At 36.2% G+C, this 18,978-nt stretch overlaps 1 protein-coding gene across 6 annotated transcripts in view; it reads left to right on the top strand.

The window, feature by feature from the left end:
• The window catches only part of CDC14B (cell division cycle 14B), a 103,665-nt gene that overhangs the window by 69,845 nt on the left and 14,842 nt on the right, over positions 1-18,978 (top strand). For all 6 annotated transcript variants that reach the window (XM_061199312.1, XM_061199309.1, XM_061199311.1 and 3 more), the window contains exons 5-11: positions 3,480-3,556; positions 9,251-9,317; positions 11,927-11,989; positions 14,078-14,165; positions 14,451-14,681; positions 17,872-18,010; positions 18,183-18,342. In XM_061199312.1, the coding sequence (XP_061055295.1) occupies positions 3,480-3,556; positions 9,251-9,317; positions 11,927-11,989; positions 14,078-14,165; positions 14,451-14,681; positions 17,872-18,010; positions 18,183-18,342 (825 nt within the window). The remainder of the gene's footprint in view (positions 1-3,479; positions 3,557-9,250; positions 9,318-11,926; positions 11,990-14,077; positions 14,166-14,450; positions 14,682-17,871; positions 18,011-18,182; positions 18,343-18,978) is intronic.

Below are 18,978 nucleotides of genomic sequence, written 5' to 3'. Positions count from 1 at the left end.
AAAGAAAGCAAGGCAAAAGCCACAACGTCCTTGTCATCTAGCCTCAGGTGTTACACTCTACCATTAATGCAGTATCCTATTGTTTACACAGTGGTGACCTATTCATTGAGGGTGGAAATACCAGAAGATGAGCATCGTTGGGGCTGTCTTGGAAGCTGGCTACCACAGCTATTTAGTATCTCTCTTGTTCATCTCTTGTTGTTTTCTATTTTTGGACAGCAATGTGCAGTTAGAGTGGCCATTCTATATACATAGCTTTTCATGAAAATACACTAAAAGAATTTGAGAAGCACATAGCTTCCAAATTGCTGGGATCACACTGATGCATCATAAAATCTCATTGATTTAGAGTTTACTAATTTGAGAACTTATATAGGAGCCATTTTAAGGATTCTTCTCAAGTAACAAATTTATAATAATTTTAATGGGGAAGGGCTTTTGACTAGAGAAGATGAGTGGGTGTAAAATTAAGAATTATAGATTGTTAGCAAACATTCCTTTGATTGTTATATGTCTTAGTCCTTTTGGGCTGCTATAACAAAATACCAGAGGCTTATAAACAACAGAAGTTTATTTCTCACAGTTCTGGAGCCTGGGAGTCCAAGATCAGGGTGACAGCATGGTCCAGTGAGGGCTGTCACATGGTGGAAGGGCCTAGGGATCTCTCTGGAGTCCCTTTTATAAGACACTAATCCCATTCACGAGGGTTTCACTCTAATGGCTGTCTCCCAAAGGCCCCATCTCCTACTACCATCACTTTGGGGAGGTTAAGATTTCAACATATGAATTTTGGATGGGACAGAAACATTTGGACCATAGTATTATGTAAAAAACTTATTCTGAATCTGTAAATTTCCTTCAACTTATTGCATTGTACCTAAAATCTCTATGTATAAGCATTCCCTAGTTGGGTTTAAAGATTTTGTTTTTAAAAAGTTCATCACTAGGAATATAGGTTTTGTTTCTCCATAGGAAAAAATGTTACGTTGTTCTTGGGTTCTTTGAACTGAATTTGTATTCCAAGGCTCACCCACAATTATTTAATGTATTAGAGACTATTTCTGTTTTGAAAGTTAGAAGGAAATAATACCATTGCAATTTTAGCAATTAAAGAAACCAAGGAACTGCAGTCTTGAGTTGGAGGAATTATCTTTAACCTGGTGCTTAAGAAAAAGTTTATATAATTTGAGAGAAGTTCGTATTAGAAATTTAGGGAAAATCTGAATGAGGTTTCTGGATTTCATTTAATTAATTTATTTAAATTATGTATGTATATACGTACATCAGTGAATCAAATCCTATTCTTACCCTCATTGGCCTCAAGGTATTTTTTTATTTGGTTTTGTTTTGTTTTGTTTTTTGTTTTTGTTGTTGTTTTTTTAGAGGAAATTTTTTGGAGGAGTCCTGCTAGGAAGTCCTAAAATAGAATGGAAAAATGAAAAGGCTTTCCTAAAGTTATTCATTAAGTCTTAGAAGAGAAAGGAAGCAGGTTGGAGACTAGAAGAGAATGAGTAAATGTAGAGAAGGGGGGGGGGCACTAGATTTAAAAGACTTTTTAGTTTTTCTTAAAGGAACTGTTATGCTCTATTTCCAAATAAATAGTAAGACAATAGAAAGTCAATTGATAGATTGATCCTTAAAACATCTAAATAAGTAATATATAGATAAATATAATGTTGAGTGCAATTATAGATGATTTTGATTAATTAATTCATGATAAATTACAACCTTCTCTGAGTCAGTAATATTGTACTTGAAAATTTGTTTGATACTAGGTAAGAAGGCATTCCTTTGTTCTTGGGATTGATTGTTCTTTGTGGGTTTGTATGCTGCTATAGATAAATGTTAGAAGAGTCTGTATAGTTAATTATAGTTCTGTATTATTTTTAGAGTAAATGGGATAAAATCATTTTCAGAAACAGGGTAAACATTTCCATTTATGAGTCTTAAAACAAAATTGATAAAATGCCCTCTGGAAGCTGACTTGTTCTAAGATATATCCTTCTCTAAGTTTCAAAGATTCTTGCTGGATCTTTGATTTTTATAATTTTTCTTAATCCAATGATATTTTTATATTTATATTAACTTTTTATCAATTATTTTAAAATTTCCTAACTAAGTAGATTTAAGTTCAGTGAATTAAGGATCGAATCTGAGTCCATATAAAAGGTATTGGGTTGGCCAAAAAGTTCGTTTGGTTTTTCTGTAAGATGGGAATGGAAAAACTGAATGAACTTTTTGGCCAACCCAATATGAATCTGGAGTTACAATGAAACATAAGACATGGGTTCTTACTTCAGAATGTTCACAATTTGGTTGAAGAAACAGCTCATTTATATAAATTTAAGTAATGGAGATAAAAAGTTTGTAATTAAATTTTTTAGTTATTTATTTTTACTGGTCAAAATTTAAAGTGTATTTTATCCCAAAGTAAGCTTAAGAATTGAATTGAATTTGGGTGATAATATGTGTGCCAAATCTAATGCTTGTGGCCTCTCTCACCCCTTGCCTCCATGTATGGGTGGAAAATGTCCTGCCAGAAGATTCTGGGTTGGAAAAAGATATGCCTTCGGATAGAGTGAGGGTCAGAAAGTCCGAGGCAAACTAAATTGGGGCTGGGGGATGACTTATTTAGGGGGATGCCAGTGGACATTCTCAAACTCCAAGTTTCTAGGACAGGTTGCTTGTGAGGAGGAGGAGGGGGAGAAGAGAATGAGACTAGTAAAATACTTCTGCAGTACTGGCAATGAGAAGACAGTGGAACAACATCTATGAACTGTTGAGAGAAAAGGACTGCAGACCTGAAATCATATACATAGTCCAATGTCAGGGCAGAAAACAAGATACTTTGGAAATACAAAAAGGTCCACCAACTGTGGACCTCACATGCTGAAGAATCCACTTGAAGTATTCTACCAGATAAAAATTGAAGCATAACGTAGTTCTGAAGATAAAAGAAGCAAATGGCAATAGTAAACAAATGAAGTTTTATAGGAAACCCATACAATATTGTAAGCTGTTAAATCTAAATGGATGGAGTTAATAAAAATCTTTGTTCTGCTTTTATGTTCCTCTCGTCCTCCTCCCAGTCCCAATCCATCCCCAATCCCCGTCTCCCACACACTTCTTTACTATCATTTCGGTGTATTTTTAGAAAGGACATGAGGTAAAAGCATGTGCTCAGTCTAACATTTGATTTAGAAAATCTGTTCTTGAAATGCTATACTTCTTACCACAAAAGGCTGTTGTAAAAAGTTGTTGGTCAGGGCTCTGCAAGCAGCAGAAACCAGCTATGACAGCAGATTTAAACAAAAGGGGAATTCACTGACTGGGTAGTGGGCGACTCATAGGATCCTTGGGAAGGCTAGAGAATCAGGCTCAGTTGATTGGCTAAAGATTGTACAAAGCTTACTTCTCAGTGACAGTACTATATCTTTATTTAGAAATAAATTGCCTTTTTCTTCTCTCTTCAAATGTAGGTTATATATTTGGGGAAAACTCCAGAAGAAGCATATAGAATATTAATGTTTGGAGATACATCCTATATTCCTTTCAGGTAAATATAAGAATGTTATGGTAGATTCATTTAATCAGGCCCTTGCCAGAAATATCTTGGTGTAGTTGTTTCTGAAAAAAGAAGACCTCATAATTAGTCATTTTGAGGTGGGTGCAAATAACACCATAGATCTAGGTTACTCAACAGTGATGCTGTGGACATTTTGTTGGGGGGTGGTTGTCCTGTGTACTGCAGGATGTTTAACAGCATCACTGGCCTCTGCCCACTAGATGTCAGTAACACCTTCACCCCAGAAAATTAATTGTGAAAACCAAAAATGTCTCCAGACATTGCCAGATGTCCATGGTGGTGCTAGTGGTAGTGGTGGTGAATCGCTCCGACATGAGAAGTCAGAACCACTCTCACTGATGGAAACTGTGCTTTGTAATCAGATGAGAACCCTGGAGTTACAGTATGCAAAACGACCATTTTCCAGTACTGCGGAGTTTTGGTCCTGAGGAGTTAAGAAATAAGTTTTTCCCAATAATCAGGAGTTACTTCTGGGGCAGAAACGAACCCCCTTTTCCTAGGGACACAGCCAGCAGAAATAGTGGGTGAGGTTGCTAGTATAGCACCACTATTTGAAAAACCAAAACGGCTGTGTCATAGAGGTGGTAGATAAGTAATGTCTTTATATAAGTTAATGACATCCTCATCCTTATGTCAAAGTTACCAGGTGATTGTGTTGAAGATATTTTGAAAAAAAACCCCAAAAACTTGTGGGTTTTTTTCTTTTTTTAAAATCAAGTGAAGTTCTAAAAGTTGCTCTTCCTGTTTATCAAAATGCTTGACTTAGCTGTATAATTAAATACTTGTATGGTGCTTAAGTATAGTTAAGTGTGTGAAATGATTTTACTCATTGCATACTGTATTGAGAATTTCAAATATTGCATTATTCTTCCACCTGCAAATTAGTTAATAGTTTTAGGATTGTTGCATATACCTCAAATGCCTGATTTTGAAGACGTGGGCTTGCCTTTAAAGGGAAGGTTATGAACCTGACTTAATTGTGGACAAGTTTTGAGATGAGTGTCCCTAACCTTATGCAGAATCTGTCTCCTTCTTAAATAACTCTGTAGGACTGTCCATGGATTTACTCCATGAATTAGAGATTTTTGTTAGGATAGTCTGCAGAGTTCAGTTATATATTGCACTAAAGGCTGCATGTATATTAGTGATTTAGCCAATTAGAAGAATTGCTTTGGACCCAGTATCGCTCTGCCTTTCTTCCTAGCTCAGAGATATCTTAAGTATTCTTTGTGGTAGGTAGGAAGGGATGAAGGTTATTTTCTAAACTGGAGAGTGCTCCATTTTTCTTCTCAACTTGTAACAGCAACCGTATACTTCCTTCAGAAGAAGTGATTGTGTTTGTGGTCCCTGAGTCATAGGCACATTGCTGTAGTGATAATTTTGTTCTACAGAACTCTTCTTTTATAATAGTAATCCTTTATAATAGTGCCATTCTTAAAGTTTATAACGCAAGGTCCTGAAACAGGGATAAGCTTACAGATTTCACATAATCTAAGTAAGGATCCATGAAACATTGTTAATGTAAGAGAAGTTTTGTGTTAATTTAAATACAGGGATCAAAAATAGAATAAATGTTGTTTACTGCCATACCCGTGTTTAAATTCTTAACGTTTGGCACTGAAAAATGTAGTTAGTTGCTTCTGGTTCCAGGAACAAAAATCATTAATTCTCTAAAAAACAGGACTTAGCTAGAAGCAGTTCAGGTTTGTGAAATTTGAATCTCTTTAGTCATAGATGCCAGACATTTAATGATTCTCCAAGTGTGGCCTGTGAACTAGTGCCAGTCTGTGAACTTTTTGTTACCAGCTTGTGATAAGTACAGGAATTGCGAGTAAGATTTTACAGACTTTTTAGCAATTTAATAGAGTATTTTTATGTCTGTGGAATCAAATAATAGAAGAATTTAGGCTTGTATTTATGTGTTTTTTCCTTCCATTTTTCTAATAATTCATTTTTACTTATAAAATAAGATTATTGCATTATTTTGGGTATATGATAGTACAAATATTATTGTATTTTACAAAAGTATCAGCCTTTGACAGATTTAAAAATCTGTGCTTCACCACATTTTACTGTTCTGAAGAACTTACTAATTGAGACTAGGCGGGTGGTCCAGTGGTTAAGACTCCACACTCCCAATGCAGGGGGCCCAGGTTCAATCCCTGGTCAGGGAACTAGATCCTGCATGCCACAACTAAAATATCCTGTATGCCACAACTAAAGATCCTGCATGCCGCAACAAGGATCCCACGTGCTACAGCTAAGACCGGGCACAGCCAAATAAATAAATAAATATTTTTTTAAAAAAAACAAAGTAGGCAAATCAGGATTAATAAAACCTGATAATATTTTGACAGAAATTACACTATAGTCTTTTATCTTTGCCAATTCAAGAGCATAGAATAAATATAACTGCTAACAAGGGATTGTGCAAGAATAGTGTTCATTTGTAGTTAATAACTCCTTTTAGGCTCATAGCAATATTTAATTAGATGTAATTTAAGTTACATATAATTCTTCAACCACTGAGTTTTAAAAATATATATATATATGATTTCTTAATGAATTATATTAGATATTTCTCTACCTGTCTACCTGAAAAAACAGTATAAAATATAGTTCAACATTTTCTTAATACTTATGGATCATTGTTATATGAAGAGCATATACTTCTTTGGTATTATCTGTAATACTCCTTGCTTCTTAGTTGTTCTTTTTGTGTGTGTTTTTTTGGTTTTTTTTGGGGGCGGGGGGGGCTCTGTTCTTTATTTTCTTGAGAGGTAGTATTGCAGAGCTGCTAATAGCTTGGCTATTGACATCAGACAGATTGGAGTTTGACTCTCCGTTCTGCCACTAATATCTCCGTGGTTCTTTACAAATGTGAGCCTTGGTCTCTTAGTCTATAAGTGGGAACTATAGTAGGATCACCCTAATGAGGTGTGAGGATTAAGTAACACCCTGCTTATGAAACACTTGGTGCCTGATCCTTAGATGACATTTGTTAAACATTCATGTTTTTTTCCTTTTAAAAACCATGTATAACTTAGACACAATTAAAAACTCTAACTCCTATGTGTACATCACAGTAAACTCCTACATATTTACATGTAACTACCATCCAGTTCAAGATACAGAAAATTGTCAGCCCCCATGAAGATTCTCTTTTACCCCCTTTCTAAAAGTTTTTCTTATCTTTTAATGTCATATAAATGGAATCATACAGTATACATTTTTGGAGAGCTGGGATCTAGTGTTTTAAATATATAATGTCTGTGAGATTTATCCATGTGGTGGCAGGTATTAGTATCAATAGTTTGTCTTATTTTTATTGCTTTTGTAACATTCCATTCTATGAATATACCACAATTTATTTGTCCATTATCCTTTTGATGGATACTTGGGTTATTTGTAGTTTTAGGCTGTTATGAATGCAAGCTGCTATGAAAACTGTTATTTTTTTAAACTAGTATTTGACATTGTTTTGCAGTTTCTAAGCAGTATTCCTTTCTTGATTCTCATCTGTTTTTCCAAGTTTGTTAAATGATCTGTGACAAGGTTTTCCCCTTCACAAAGGCTTATATCCAGATTCATAGCTGCTATTTTACCATTTTGAAGAAGTCTGATTGCTTGGGTGGGAGGAAGGAGGTGTGGATGTGTTTAAAGTTGGAGGTGTTAATGAAATAAACATGAGTGAATAAAGAAAGATTCTTGTCTATTCAGATAATTTGGCAGAACTTTATCCAAGCTCAGATCAAAGCTTGACTAGAGCAGGGCTTGGCCCACAGTAGGTTTATTCAAAGTTATGCATTGAATAAATGCATCAAATCGTCACAAAAGCTGAATCAACATGCCTTTAACTTGATTGGAAAAGAATTATCATAGGTTAAGAAGATAATAATCATAGCTAACTGAGGAGACATGGTGAAAAACATTGGGATGCAATTTGAGAGTTCATCGTCTTTCCACTGATAATTTTGATTTTGATTTAGACTAAACTACTTCATTTTCCTACCTTAGCTTCTTTAATCTTAAAAACATTCCTTATTCCATGAAACAATTACTTGTACAAAACATTCCTTATTCCATGAAACAATTACTTGTACAAAACATTATTTGTGTTGATCCTGTAAGTCAGTGGTTCTTAAACTTGAACATATATCACAATAACCTGGAGGACCCAGCCCCACCCCTAGAACTGGTCTGGGGTGGAGCTTGAGAATTAGCATTTCTAACAAGTGGGGTGGATGTTGGTGCTCCTTGCCCAGGGAGTATATTCTGAGAACTAATGCTGCAGGTCATTTTATTTTTCTCCTTCCTGAATATTGCCAGTAAGCTATTGGTAAAAATCATTTTCTCGGTTGCATTGAGACCTTTCCTAGCTTTTGGAAGAGCAGCATTTAAATTCAAAAGCTTACAGAACAAAAATGGCATGTTGTAAGGCCTTGCGTCCAATCCTCATGAAGCCTAACATATACTGAAGTAAATCTAACCAATTCAGACAGTAATGTCTAAAGCTGTCTTAGCTAAAAAGGATGCCCTTTTCTTTGATGTTAATGTTGCTATAATAGTCTATATTCTTAAAGTTTGTACAAGAACTAAACATTTTAAATGTGCCGTTTAATTTTTCAGGTAAGTGAATCACAGTGTGAAAACCCAACCACGGCAGGCAATTAATTATGGCTCCAGTAGCAACCTGGTTCCACATAGGGACCAAATAAGTACCATTCTGATAGGCACAGTTGCTTGGCATGCCTAGAATGATCATAATTAAATTCATTTTTATCTTGCCTAATTCTTAAAATTTTCACTTTGTAATGAAATGACTCAAGGTAGCCAAAAAGGAGAAGCAGGTGGGAATGGAGGAGTACCTTATTTTTCTGGACAAAATCTTAACTGACATAAGACATTTGTAGTAAGATTACTAACAGGTGTTGATGCAGTGTTGGGTGGGGCTGTCTAACTTAATTTAAGCACTTCTCCAATGTAGAGTGATTCTCCTAACAGTAGTTGACTCCTTAGTTTCTGTGGTGTTATTGGTACTGTTGTCCTTTAAGAACCAGAAAGAAGTTATCCAGTTAAATTGTTAAAAAGTATAAGAGCATAATGAGAGGAGCAAAATGCTTTTTAGCTTGCACCTATTATTTCAAATATTAGCTTGCTTTCCAAATTTTTTTTGCTACGTGGATGGAGATAAACACACACGCACACGCACACACAACATGTATATACAGAATCAAAAAGCAGTCTTTCCTGCTAACAGTTTGACACAGTATTCTCCAGTTGGAAGAAAAAATTCAAATGCCTTTCCCTTTTGAGGGGAGGAGTACATACTATTGAGAAGTTGAACTCAAGAAGGAACTTTTGAAGCTCAACTATTAAAGCCAAAAACAGTCTAGAGAGATCATTTGAAATTTAAGATGTGGTCATTATTGATCCACATCTATAAAACAGTATCTACTGGAATAGGTAGAAATTACAATGAACTGTATAACAGTGACTTATCCTTTATTTAAAAACCAAAAGGCAAGAATTCTTTTTTTTTTTTTGAGACTGATCCTGAGTATGTGTTTGATTTTAAATTCTAATCAACTTTGTCTTGAGATAAGTGTACAGCAGAAAATTAAATTAACTGAGCTATGTATTTCAATACTTTTGGAATTTCAGAGATGCTGCCTATGGGAGTTGCAATTTCTACATTACACTTCTTGACTGTTTTTATGCAGTAAAGAAGGTAAGTGACTCGTAGGATACACCCAGTGTTGTGCTGGAGAACTTAAGTACAGTGCAAGGAAGACAGGCCTTCTTCCCCAAAGATCTTCCAAGATGTATATGATGTGAGAGGTATCCCATTTCCCTGCCAAAATTAGAATGACACTAAACTAGAAAACAGATTATTCTGAATCTGAGTGCTTCTGTGCATGAGTTGGGGGAAAAGCCACTTGAACACAGGGAACAATAAGAAACAGTTTCGTAATTAGGTTCTAAATTCAGAACTGTTTTTGAACGTGTTATGATTTCAAAGAAAAACAAGAAGTAAATAGGTTACTGGTTTCTAAGTTCTCTTTGATTTATGTATTTTATGGGTCTGATTCCCATCAATTCTGTTTACAACAGACATTTCTATAACACAGTAACTGTCAAATACTTTGTTTTTGTATCTTCAAGCATTCAATTTCTAGTTCAACAGAAGTATTTGAGTAGCCCATTAGTTTGTTACTAGGTTTTATATAATACTAAGTATAGGTCACTACTGCTTTGTCAAAGCTATTTAAAAATAACTCCTGTGTTTTATAACCAGGGCTACTTGCTGTCTTTGACTCCAGGGGACAACCGTCATACCACATTCTAAATAAACAGGGTCCCCTGGAGTCATGTGACGCAGCAGACCCAGGTTATAACACTCACTCCCTCAGGTATATTTCTTGAACATCAGGGCCGTGCAAGAAACTAGAATTGTCAGTCAGTAGCCCTTGGATCAAATAAGCCTTCAAAAACATCTCAAGTTTGTGTGGCTTGTATTTTCAGAGGCAAAAGGAACCCAGGTTTACTTTCTTGTATAATGAAACATGGTGGCTTTCTGAGAATTCTGACAGAAATTTTATGGGTTAAACTGAGAGACCTAATTAGTATACAAATTCAGAGATTAATTATTATATCTTGTTTCCTATATAAGGCAATGAGGATGGACCTTAATTTTGGGGCTGAGTCCAGCAACTCTGTGGTGTATGGAGCTAATGGAGGTAGTTGCCGCAGACTCTGAGACAGCTCCATGAGGCCGCAGTTTAGGCAGGTCATGGGCAGAGGAGGTGATCAGGAGATGGAGGGACAGTAGGTATAGATGACCCCTTCTAGCTACAGTTGTAGTCCTTGCCAGATGGACCCCAGGGAACTGTTGATGTAGCCAGGCATACTTGTCCTTGATCCTAGGGCTCCCTTCTCTCCTCTCCCAGCACCTTTTAAAACAAAGAAAGAAAAGAAGAAGAAGAAACACTTATGAGGGCCTTGGAGATGGTCTACTATAACATTGGCTTTGTTTTTATCAGATGTTATATCCAAAGTTTAATTAGCTGTAACTATAGATCAAAGATTGCTTTTTTCATGCTACATTTAATTTTATTCAAGAGACAACAGCTTCTGATTTTCCATTTAAACATTTTCTATTTGTGACTGATTTTGAATATTATTGTGTATTTGAAATTTTTATAAATGTATCAATAATTATGTCTTGATTTTAGTAGTGCTTTTTTTTAAGTGCTACTTCTAATAGGATCTCCTTATGAAATTCAAATAATAGAAATTCCCTGCAAACTGATACATTTTATGGTATCATTCTGTTATTTTATTGTATCTCTCTGTTGTTGTATTATTATGTTATTATATCATTCTAGTCCAAATATGACATATACTGGGTACTCCGAATTCAAAGAAATAAAATTCATCGTGGATTTGGTCTTGGAATTAGGACTTAAGCAACTATATTTTATAAAATGAGTTTTTTTTGTTTGGTATTATAGCCTTCTTATTTCTCATTCATATTCCAGTAGTTTACATTTTGCACACTGGGTTTGCAGAATCACCCCTTTTGAACCAAGAATACCTTCTTGATCAAGAATTGTTGCTTACATACTGTCTGGCTCAGTAAGCTGGGAGAACGGTTGTCAGAGGCCGTCAGCTCGTCCTTGTCTCAGAAAATAGATACTGTGCTTATTTTGCTTAGCATGCTCTGCCCATTGCAACTCAGAGTGAGGCTACAGAGTAGAAGAGAAAATTCATATATTTTTCCTTATTGAAAGAAGGGTTTTTTCCCTCAAAATTTTGCATTTTAGTGTTGATCTCTGGGCTGTCTTTAGTATAGGGAACATTAATTTTTAATTCAAGACTGTTCAGAATTTGAAAGTGAAGATGTTTATGAAATGTGTGGGATTTGTTTGATATAAACTAACCCATGGTTTCTTTCCTTTATATTATTTATTTAGCAACCATTGGATTATGCATTATATTTGAAGCCTGAATGATGTTGATCTAATAAACTAGTAGGATTACTTTGAAGGCTTGATTATTTAGATCTTGCATGGATAGGATGACTGATGAAGGAAAATAAAAAATAAAATTTCATTGAAATAAATACTGTTAAAAAAATATTGTTATAACTAATTTTCCTGATAATGGAAGCATTTAAAAGACATAGCCCACCTCCTTTGAAAACTACTCAATGGAACATAATCTAAATATAATAATGTTTTTCTGGGGTGCCTCCTGATACTTATTATTAAGAAATTGGATTGGAAACTGTTTCCTTATTTGCATCTTTGTTATTAAAAGCTTTCCTTTGGATTTTAGGCAATGCAGTATGGCTTCCTTAATTTCAACTCATTTAACCTTGATGAATATGAATACTATGAAGTAAGTTTTCAAGGATATTGTTTTTAACTCTTTTATGCATGTTTTACTTCCAGAAGTAATATTCTTATTTTTTGAAAAATCAAACAATTTAGATGTGTGTAGAGTGAAGAAAACTCAAGTCTTTTTTTCTCTTATTCCTATTTCTGTAGTCCTAGTTCATATTGATTTTTGCATTTGATACATCTTTCCAGAGTGAATGAGTGTGCTCTGGCATTTTTCTTTAATTTTTAGTTTAAATTTTTTTATTATTGATGACTTTCATACAGTGATTAAATGAGATAATGTTTGTTAAACCCTTAGCATAGGATCTGATGAAATGAATAGCCATTATACATCTAATTAACTCTGGAAAATATCTGTTTTTGTCAGAACCTATTATTTCTGTGAAGTCAAGACACTTTTGGATGCAAATTACAAAAAGTAAACACAAATGGCTTAAATAAAATGGGGAAAATTTATTGATTTACGTAAATAAAAAGTCCAGGAGCTAGTGTAACTTGACTCATGACCAGATTCAGGTACTCAAGCACTTACCAGAAATTGGGCTGAAGCTAGTTTTGTTCCAAGGTCAGTTCTCCCCAGTTGGGATAAAGATGGCTACCAACAGCTTTGACTTACCCGTTTGATTTACCCAACTCATTGGAAAAGAAAATTCATAGCTCCAGCAGAAGACTCTCGAATTCCTCTCATTGGCCTGGCTTAGATCATGTCTCTAGCCCTGACCTAGGTTGTGTTTTTGGTGAGGGTGGGGGATGAGTAGGTGTAGAATACTTTGGCCATCACAGGAGTGGAATCGGGTCAGCCCTATCAAATCATACAGACCAAGAAAGGTGGTGGGGGGCACAGAGAGGAGAGAGTCCAGGCAGGCAAAACCACAGATGTCCTCTATGTTTTTTAATGTAGTGTATTTTTTTTTTTTAATGAGTAATTTGATTCTACCATTCTACCTTCCAAGTAGATAATGAGTAAGATGTTATGCTAAAGGTCTTTTCCAGCCAAGAATACTTGTGGAATCTTGTTTTTTTTATATCCTGCTATAGTTATCTTGAGCAGACAGTCTCACTAATAATGGAGTGATTGCATAGACAGTACTTTATTCAGCAGTATCTTGAATCCTCAGATAACTGTTCTTTCACAATCAATTTTTAAAGTAACTATTATTTTAAACTCCTAAGTATGACTGAACTATTTTATTGATAAATTGGGTTAATAGTTACTACTAGTCATTACTGTGATGTACCAAACACTTAAAAGCATATTGTATGATTCATTAGGCCAACCCTGCCTTTACTTCTCTGTAACAGCAGTACATTTATAAAGTACAATATACATCAATATTTATTTACCATCTTAACTACTGAATATAATTGAATTATTAACACCATTTTTTGTGCTTCTCCTTATAAAATTAAACATTTAAAATAAAATATACTTTCTCTTTTTAGATAAGCAAAACTAATAAAAACACCAGTTGGTATTCCCTCAGTGTAGCACAGTGATGCCTTTATGTGTTTTTTACTAAGGAGTAATATAGGTGCTAATTAGCTTCCCTCTCGCTAATGCGGAAATTGCAGCATTGCGGGAGAGTAGCAGGCTCACCCACAAATGTCGTTTACTTTCAGTGAAACTGCATTGAGACACAGGGTAGCTACAGACCACCATGGTAGCTTTGTTTTAGTCTCTATAAGTATATTTAGAAATTTTGGATTAGTGTTTTTTCATTGAGTCCACGATGCCCATTTTATCCTGTTTTGAATAGGAATTCTCTGAATTCAGGATATATCTTACAATCTATGATGCCTGTGATTCAATGAAATCTATCACACATTTCTCATTAAAAACTCCAGACTTCTGGTTTTACTTCAAAATCAGAACATGTGGCAATGCTTGTCCTCATTCCTGCTTACATCTTTTAGCATGGAATGAACTCATCAATTCCCTTGGCTGATAATTAAGTCAAATAAATCAGTTTTGGGTTACTTGCCTGGCCTATAGATCTTAAGGCAACTCTTGATTTATTTCTTACCTGTTCTTAGGTACACGTATACATACACATACATTGATCTTGTTTTGGTCTTCCCTTTGCAGAAAGCAGAAAATGGAGATTTAAATTGGATAATACCAGACCGATTTCTTGCCTTCTGTGGACCTCATTCAAGAACCAGACTTGAAAGTGGTATGCAAATACATGGGACCAGTATAGTTTTGTTATTAAAAGTATCTATCCAATATTTTCTTTTAAAAGAGGCCAAAGCTCGACTGTCTTAATTAAGTGTACGTGGACATTTTAGCACATCATTCTGCCTGGATTTTAACTTTTTAAATTTATTTTTTTCACAGTTATAATCAAACTGGTATTCAATCCCCAGTCCAGATACTGTTTCCACCCAGTTACAAGTGAAATTGTTATCCATTGTTTTCTTTCTGCATTTTACAGCATCTGGTGAATTTCTTTATGTAGGTTACCACCAACATTCTCCTGAGGCTTATATTCCGTATTTTAAGAATCACAACGTTACTACCATTATTCGTCTGAATAAAAGGATGTATGATGCCAAACGCTTTACGAACGCTGGTTTCGATCACTATGATCTTTTCTTTGCGGATGGCAGCACCCCTACTGATGCCATTGTTAAAGAATTTCTGGATATTTGTGAAAATGCAGAGGGTGCCATTGCAGTACACTGTAAAGGTATGTTTCTAGTGTTGGTTAAAAAAATGGGGGACATGAATGTATATATGTGTAGAAACACACCATACTCGTTTAGATTATATGCAAGGACACATGAAGATGCCTTTGTTTTTTGTAGAGTGCTTTTTCTTCCTTTTGTGATTTACTTTTTTTTCTTAAAACCACTTTATTGAGGTATGATTGTCATAAAAAGGCTGTACATATAAAGAATGCTTTTAAAACCCTAATTTCATATGGAAAGTATAGTAAATTAAGTTGTATTCATGGGTAATACTACAAAGGCTTATCACATTCATTTATTCATCAAATATCTATTCAGTGCCTACTTTGGTAGGTTCTGGCATATGTCAGTGAGCAGAGCAGACTCCAAGAGCTTATCTTTTGGACTTTATATTCTGACAAGTTGCTAGGCTTTCAGCAGCTAGAACAGTGCTTGGCACTTAATAAATATTTATTGAATGAATGTGTAATAACACATTGTATGAATATACTAGGATTTATTTAACTTTTCTGCTTTTGTTAGTTAACTAAGACGGCATGGGATACATTTTTGTTAAGAAAAATCCAGCACTGGGGAAAAGAAAAACTAAACAGCAAACCTGGGGAATATCAGAAATCTAATCTCGAGAGTTCACACATTATAAGATTCAAATGTCCAGTTTTCACCAAAAAATCTCAAGGTATACAAAGAAACAGGAAAGGATAGCTCATTCAGAGGAATAAAATGAATCAACAGAAACTGTCCCAAAGAAAGACCAGATGGTGGACTTACTAGACAAAGACATTAAAACAACTGTCGGGCTTCCCTGGTGGTACAGTGGTTGAGAATCCTCCTGCCAATGCAGGGGACACGGGTTCTAGCCCTGGTCTGGGAAGATCCCACGTGCCGCGGAGCAACTGGGCCCGTGAGCCACAACTACTGAGCCTGCACGTCTGGAGCCTGTGCTCCGCAACAAGAGAGGTCGCGATAGTGAGAGGCCCACACACCGCAATGAAGAGTGGCCCCTGCTTGCCGCAACTAGAGAAAGCCCTCACACAGAAACGAAGACCCAACACAGCCAAAAATAAATAAATAAATAAATAAATTTAAAAAAGAAAAGATGACTACTATCTTTGGGGAAAAAAAAAAAAACTGCCTTTTGTTGTTGTTGTTCACCACATGGCATGCAAGGATCCCTGATCAGGGATTGAACCTGTGCCCCCTGCAGTGGAAGCTGATCTCTGCATCACCCTCAGGGTCATACTAACCTTCTTTTGAAGGATAAGCCATGTTTGCAACCAGTTACCTCTGTTGTCCAGTCCTATAGGATCCCTGAAACGTAAAAGCCTTCCTTTATTTCCTCCTGTTTCTGTCCCCTTTAGTCCAAATTGGCAGTCTTCCAGTGTAATCCCATCAGTATTTTTAGCTTCTGCTGAGATGGCTGATTAAATCCATGGGTAATATCTTTATGGAACTGATTTTTCAATCATACCCTTGGTATCCAGAACACACTTTCTCACTTTTTTCAAAATGAATAGGCCTTGAATTTTCTAAATGTTTAGTTTCTCGTTCCTTTTTGCTTAACAATTACTTCTTCAATTCCTCTCTCTCCTCTCACATCAGTCAGGAGAAACCAGGCTGCACCTTTAACACTTCGCTTATGAATTTAAATCTCCTTTGCTAATTATCCAAGGTTGTCACTCATAAGTTTTACCTTCCACAAAGCACTAGAACACAATTCAGCCAGGTTTTTTTGCCACTTCTTAACGAGGATTGCCTTTCTTCCAGTTTCCATGTGAGTCCGTTGGAATCACCATTAACATCTGTATTCCTGCTACTAACAGCCCCTTCAAGGCAATCTAGGTTTTTTCTTTTTTTTTTTTTTTTTTATTTAACATCTTTATTGGAGTATAATTGCTTTACAATGGTGTGTTTATCTAGGTTTTTTCTAACATGTGCCTTAAAACTCTCCCAGCTTTTAGAATTCCAATGCCAAAGTCACTTCCACATTTTTACATAATGTTTCAGTAGCATGCCACTTCACAAAATCTGTATTAGTGGGAGTTTTCCAGAGAAACAGAACTAGTAGGATGTATATATAGAGAGAAGGAGATTTATTATAAGGAATTGGCTTATGTGACTATATAGGCTGGTGAGCATAAAACCTGCAGTGTGAACTGGCAGGCTGGAGACCCAGGAGAGCCAATGGTGCAGTTCAAGTCCAAAGGCTGTCTGGTAGAGAACTCCCTCTAACTTTGGGAGGCAAGTATTTTTGTTCTGTTCAGACTTTCAGCTGATTGGATGAGGCCCACACACATTACGGAGGACAGTTGGCTTACTCAAAGTCTACCAATTTCATCCAAATACACCTGCCAGGTTGACACATAAAATTAACCATCACAGGAGGTAATGATACTAGTCTAGACGAGAGTAAAGGAGGACAGCAGGAATAGAGTGGGAAAAAAAGTCCACGTGCAAATAGGTATAAAAGTAGAGTAGAAAAAACAGTTGGATGAGGGAGAAAGTACAAGATTTTAAGCCTGTATTTTTGGAAAGATGGTGGTTCCATTAACTGAAAACCCAGAGTATAAAACACTGCACTTACTGAGAATCATCGCTTAGAAAGTGATTTTCAATCTTGGCTAAACATAGAATCAAGTGAGGGATTTTAGGAATCTCTGTGTCCAGGCTGCATCACATACCAATTAAAACTGTCCAGTTGGGCTTCCCTGGTGGCACAGTGGTTAAGAATCCGCCTGCCAATGCAGGGGACACGGGTTCAAGCCCTCGTCCGGGAAGATCCCACATGCTGTGGAGCAACTAAGCCTGTGTGCCACAATTACTGAGCCTGCGCTCCAGAGCCCGCGAGCCACAACTCCTGAAGCCCTGGCGCCTAGAGCCCGTGCTCTGCAACAAGAGAAGCCACCGCAGTGAGAAGCCCGTGCACTGCAACGAAGAGTAGCCCCCGCTCACCACAACTAGAGAAAGACCGCACACAGCGACAAAGACCCAGTGTAGCCTAAAATAAATAAAGAATAATAAAAACAAACAAACAAAAAAACTCTCCAGTTGATTGTACTGTGCATCAAAACATGAGAACCACTGTTGAGGGGAGCAGAATCATGGGAAGCTTTTTTAAAAAATTCTACCTGCCCAACGAAATTCTGGAGCACATGACACCAGGTCTCATTGGTTTGTTTCTTTTCCTAGCTGGCCTTGGACGAACAGGCACTTTGATAGCCTGCTACATCATGAAGCATTACAGGATGACAGCAACCGAGGCCATTGCTTGGGTCAGAATCTGCAGACCTGGCTCAGTGATTGGACCTCAGCAACAGTTTTTGATGATGTAAGTGGATGGAGAGCTCTTGTAATTCCTCAGGAACGCATGGGTCTGGAAAGTGATGGGAAGTAGAATTTTCCTTAGGCTCCAGTAACAGCAGATAGTCTAGTAGGAGAAAGTTGTTTGTATGTATCTTTCTGGAAGGCTGTATTTTGATATTGTTACTTAAATACTGTAGGAAACAGGCAAGCCTCTGGATGGAAGGTGACTATTTTCGTCAAAAGTTAAAGGGTCAGGAGAATGGAAAACACAGAGCAGCTGTCTCAAAACTCCTCTTGGCTGTTGATGACATTTCAATCAATGGGGTCGAGAATCAAGACAAGCAAGAACGTGAACTGGTAATCGAACCACCCCCATCACACTGTTGTCATTGCTTTAAGTGCTGTTGAGAACTTTTTAGGGCATGGAGAAAATTGTAGATAAAAATAATAAAGCACATTTTGAGGGATTATCATCACACATTTTTTATACTTATAGCCCTCTCTAGGAACTTTTTAGTCAAAATAGTTAAAACGAGGTTATGTGTCCATAAAACTAAAGTTTATTTTTTGTTTACTCACAAGGCACTGGTGATAAAAAGAGGTATGTGAAGTACACTCTTTAGATGGACCTCGTGACACCCCTTTCCCCCATTTTTTCCTATTTCATGGTAGCTGATTTAGGGAACCAATTGTTCTCAGATGGGGAACTTTAAAGAACCAAGAGTTTAGGGGGTAGCAGTGCTATATTAAGTGGTGGTAAGTAGATTGTGAAATTTAAAAGAGAGTGTTTTCAATACTGAAAACCCATTATGCCTCTTCACTGTCAAAATGTTTTATAACAAGAGTGCTATTGGGTTCTTTGTCTATGAAAGTCAACTTTTGGTTGTCTTGAAATGAGTCCTGTACCTTTATTTTAAAAGCAGCAAAATATTTTAGAGTTCATCAGAATGTTGAAGTATATTTATATGTGTCTATGTATGATCTATATGGGTA

Source organism: Eubalaena glacialis, chromosome 9 (assembly GCF_028564815.1).
Source record: "Eubalaena glacialis isolate mEubGla1 chromosome 9, mEubGla1.1.hap2.+ XY, whole genome shotgun sequence".
NCBI lineage: Eukaryota > Metazoa > Chordata > Mammalia > Artiodactyla > Balaenidae > Eubalaena > Eubalaena glacialis.
Note: the sequence above shows the minus strand (reverse complement) of the source record. Positions and strands in the feature narration are given on the sequence as shown.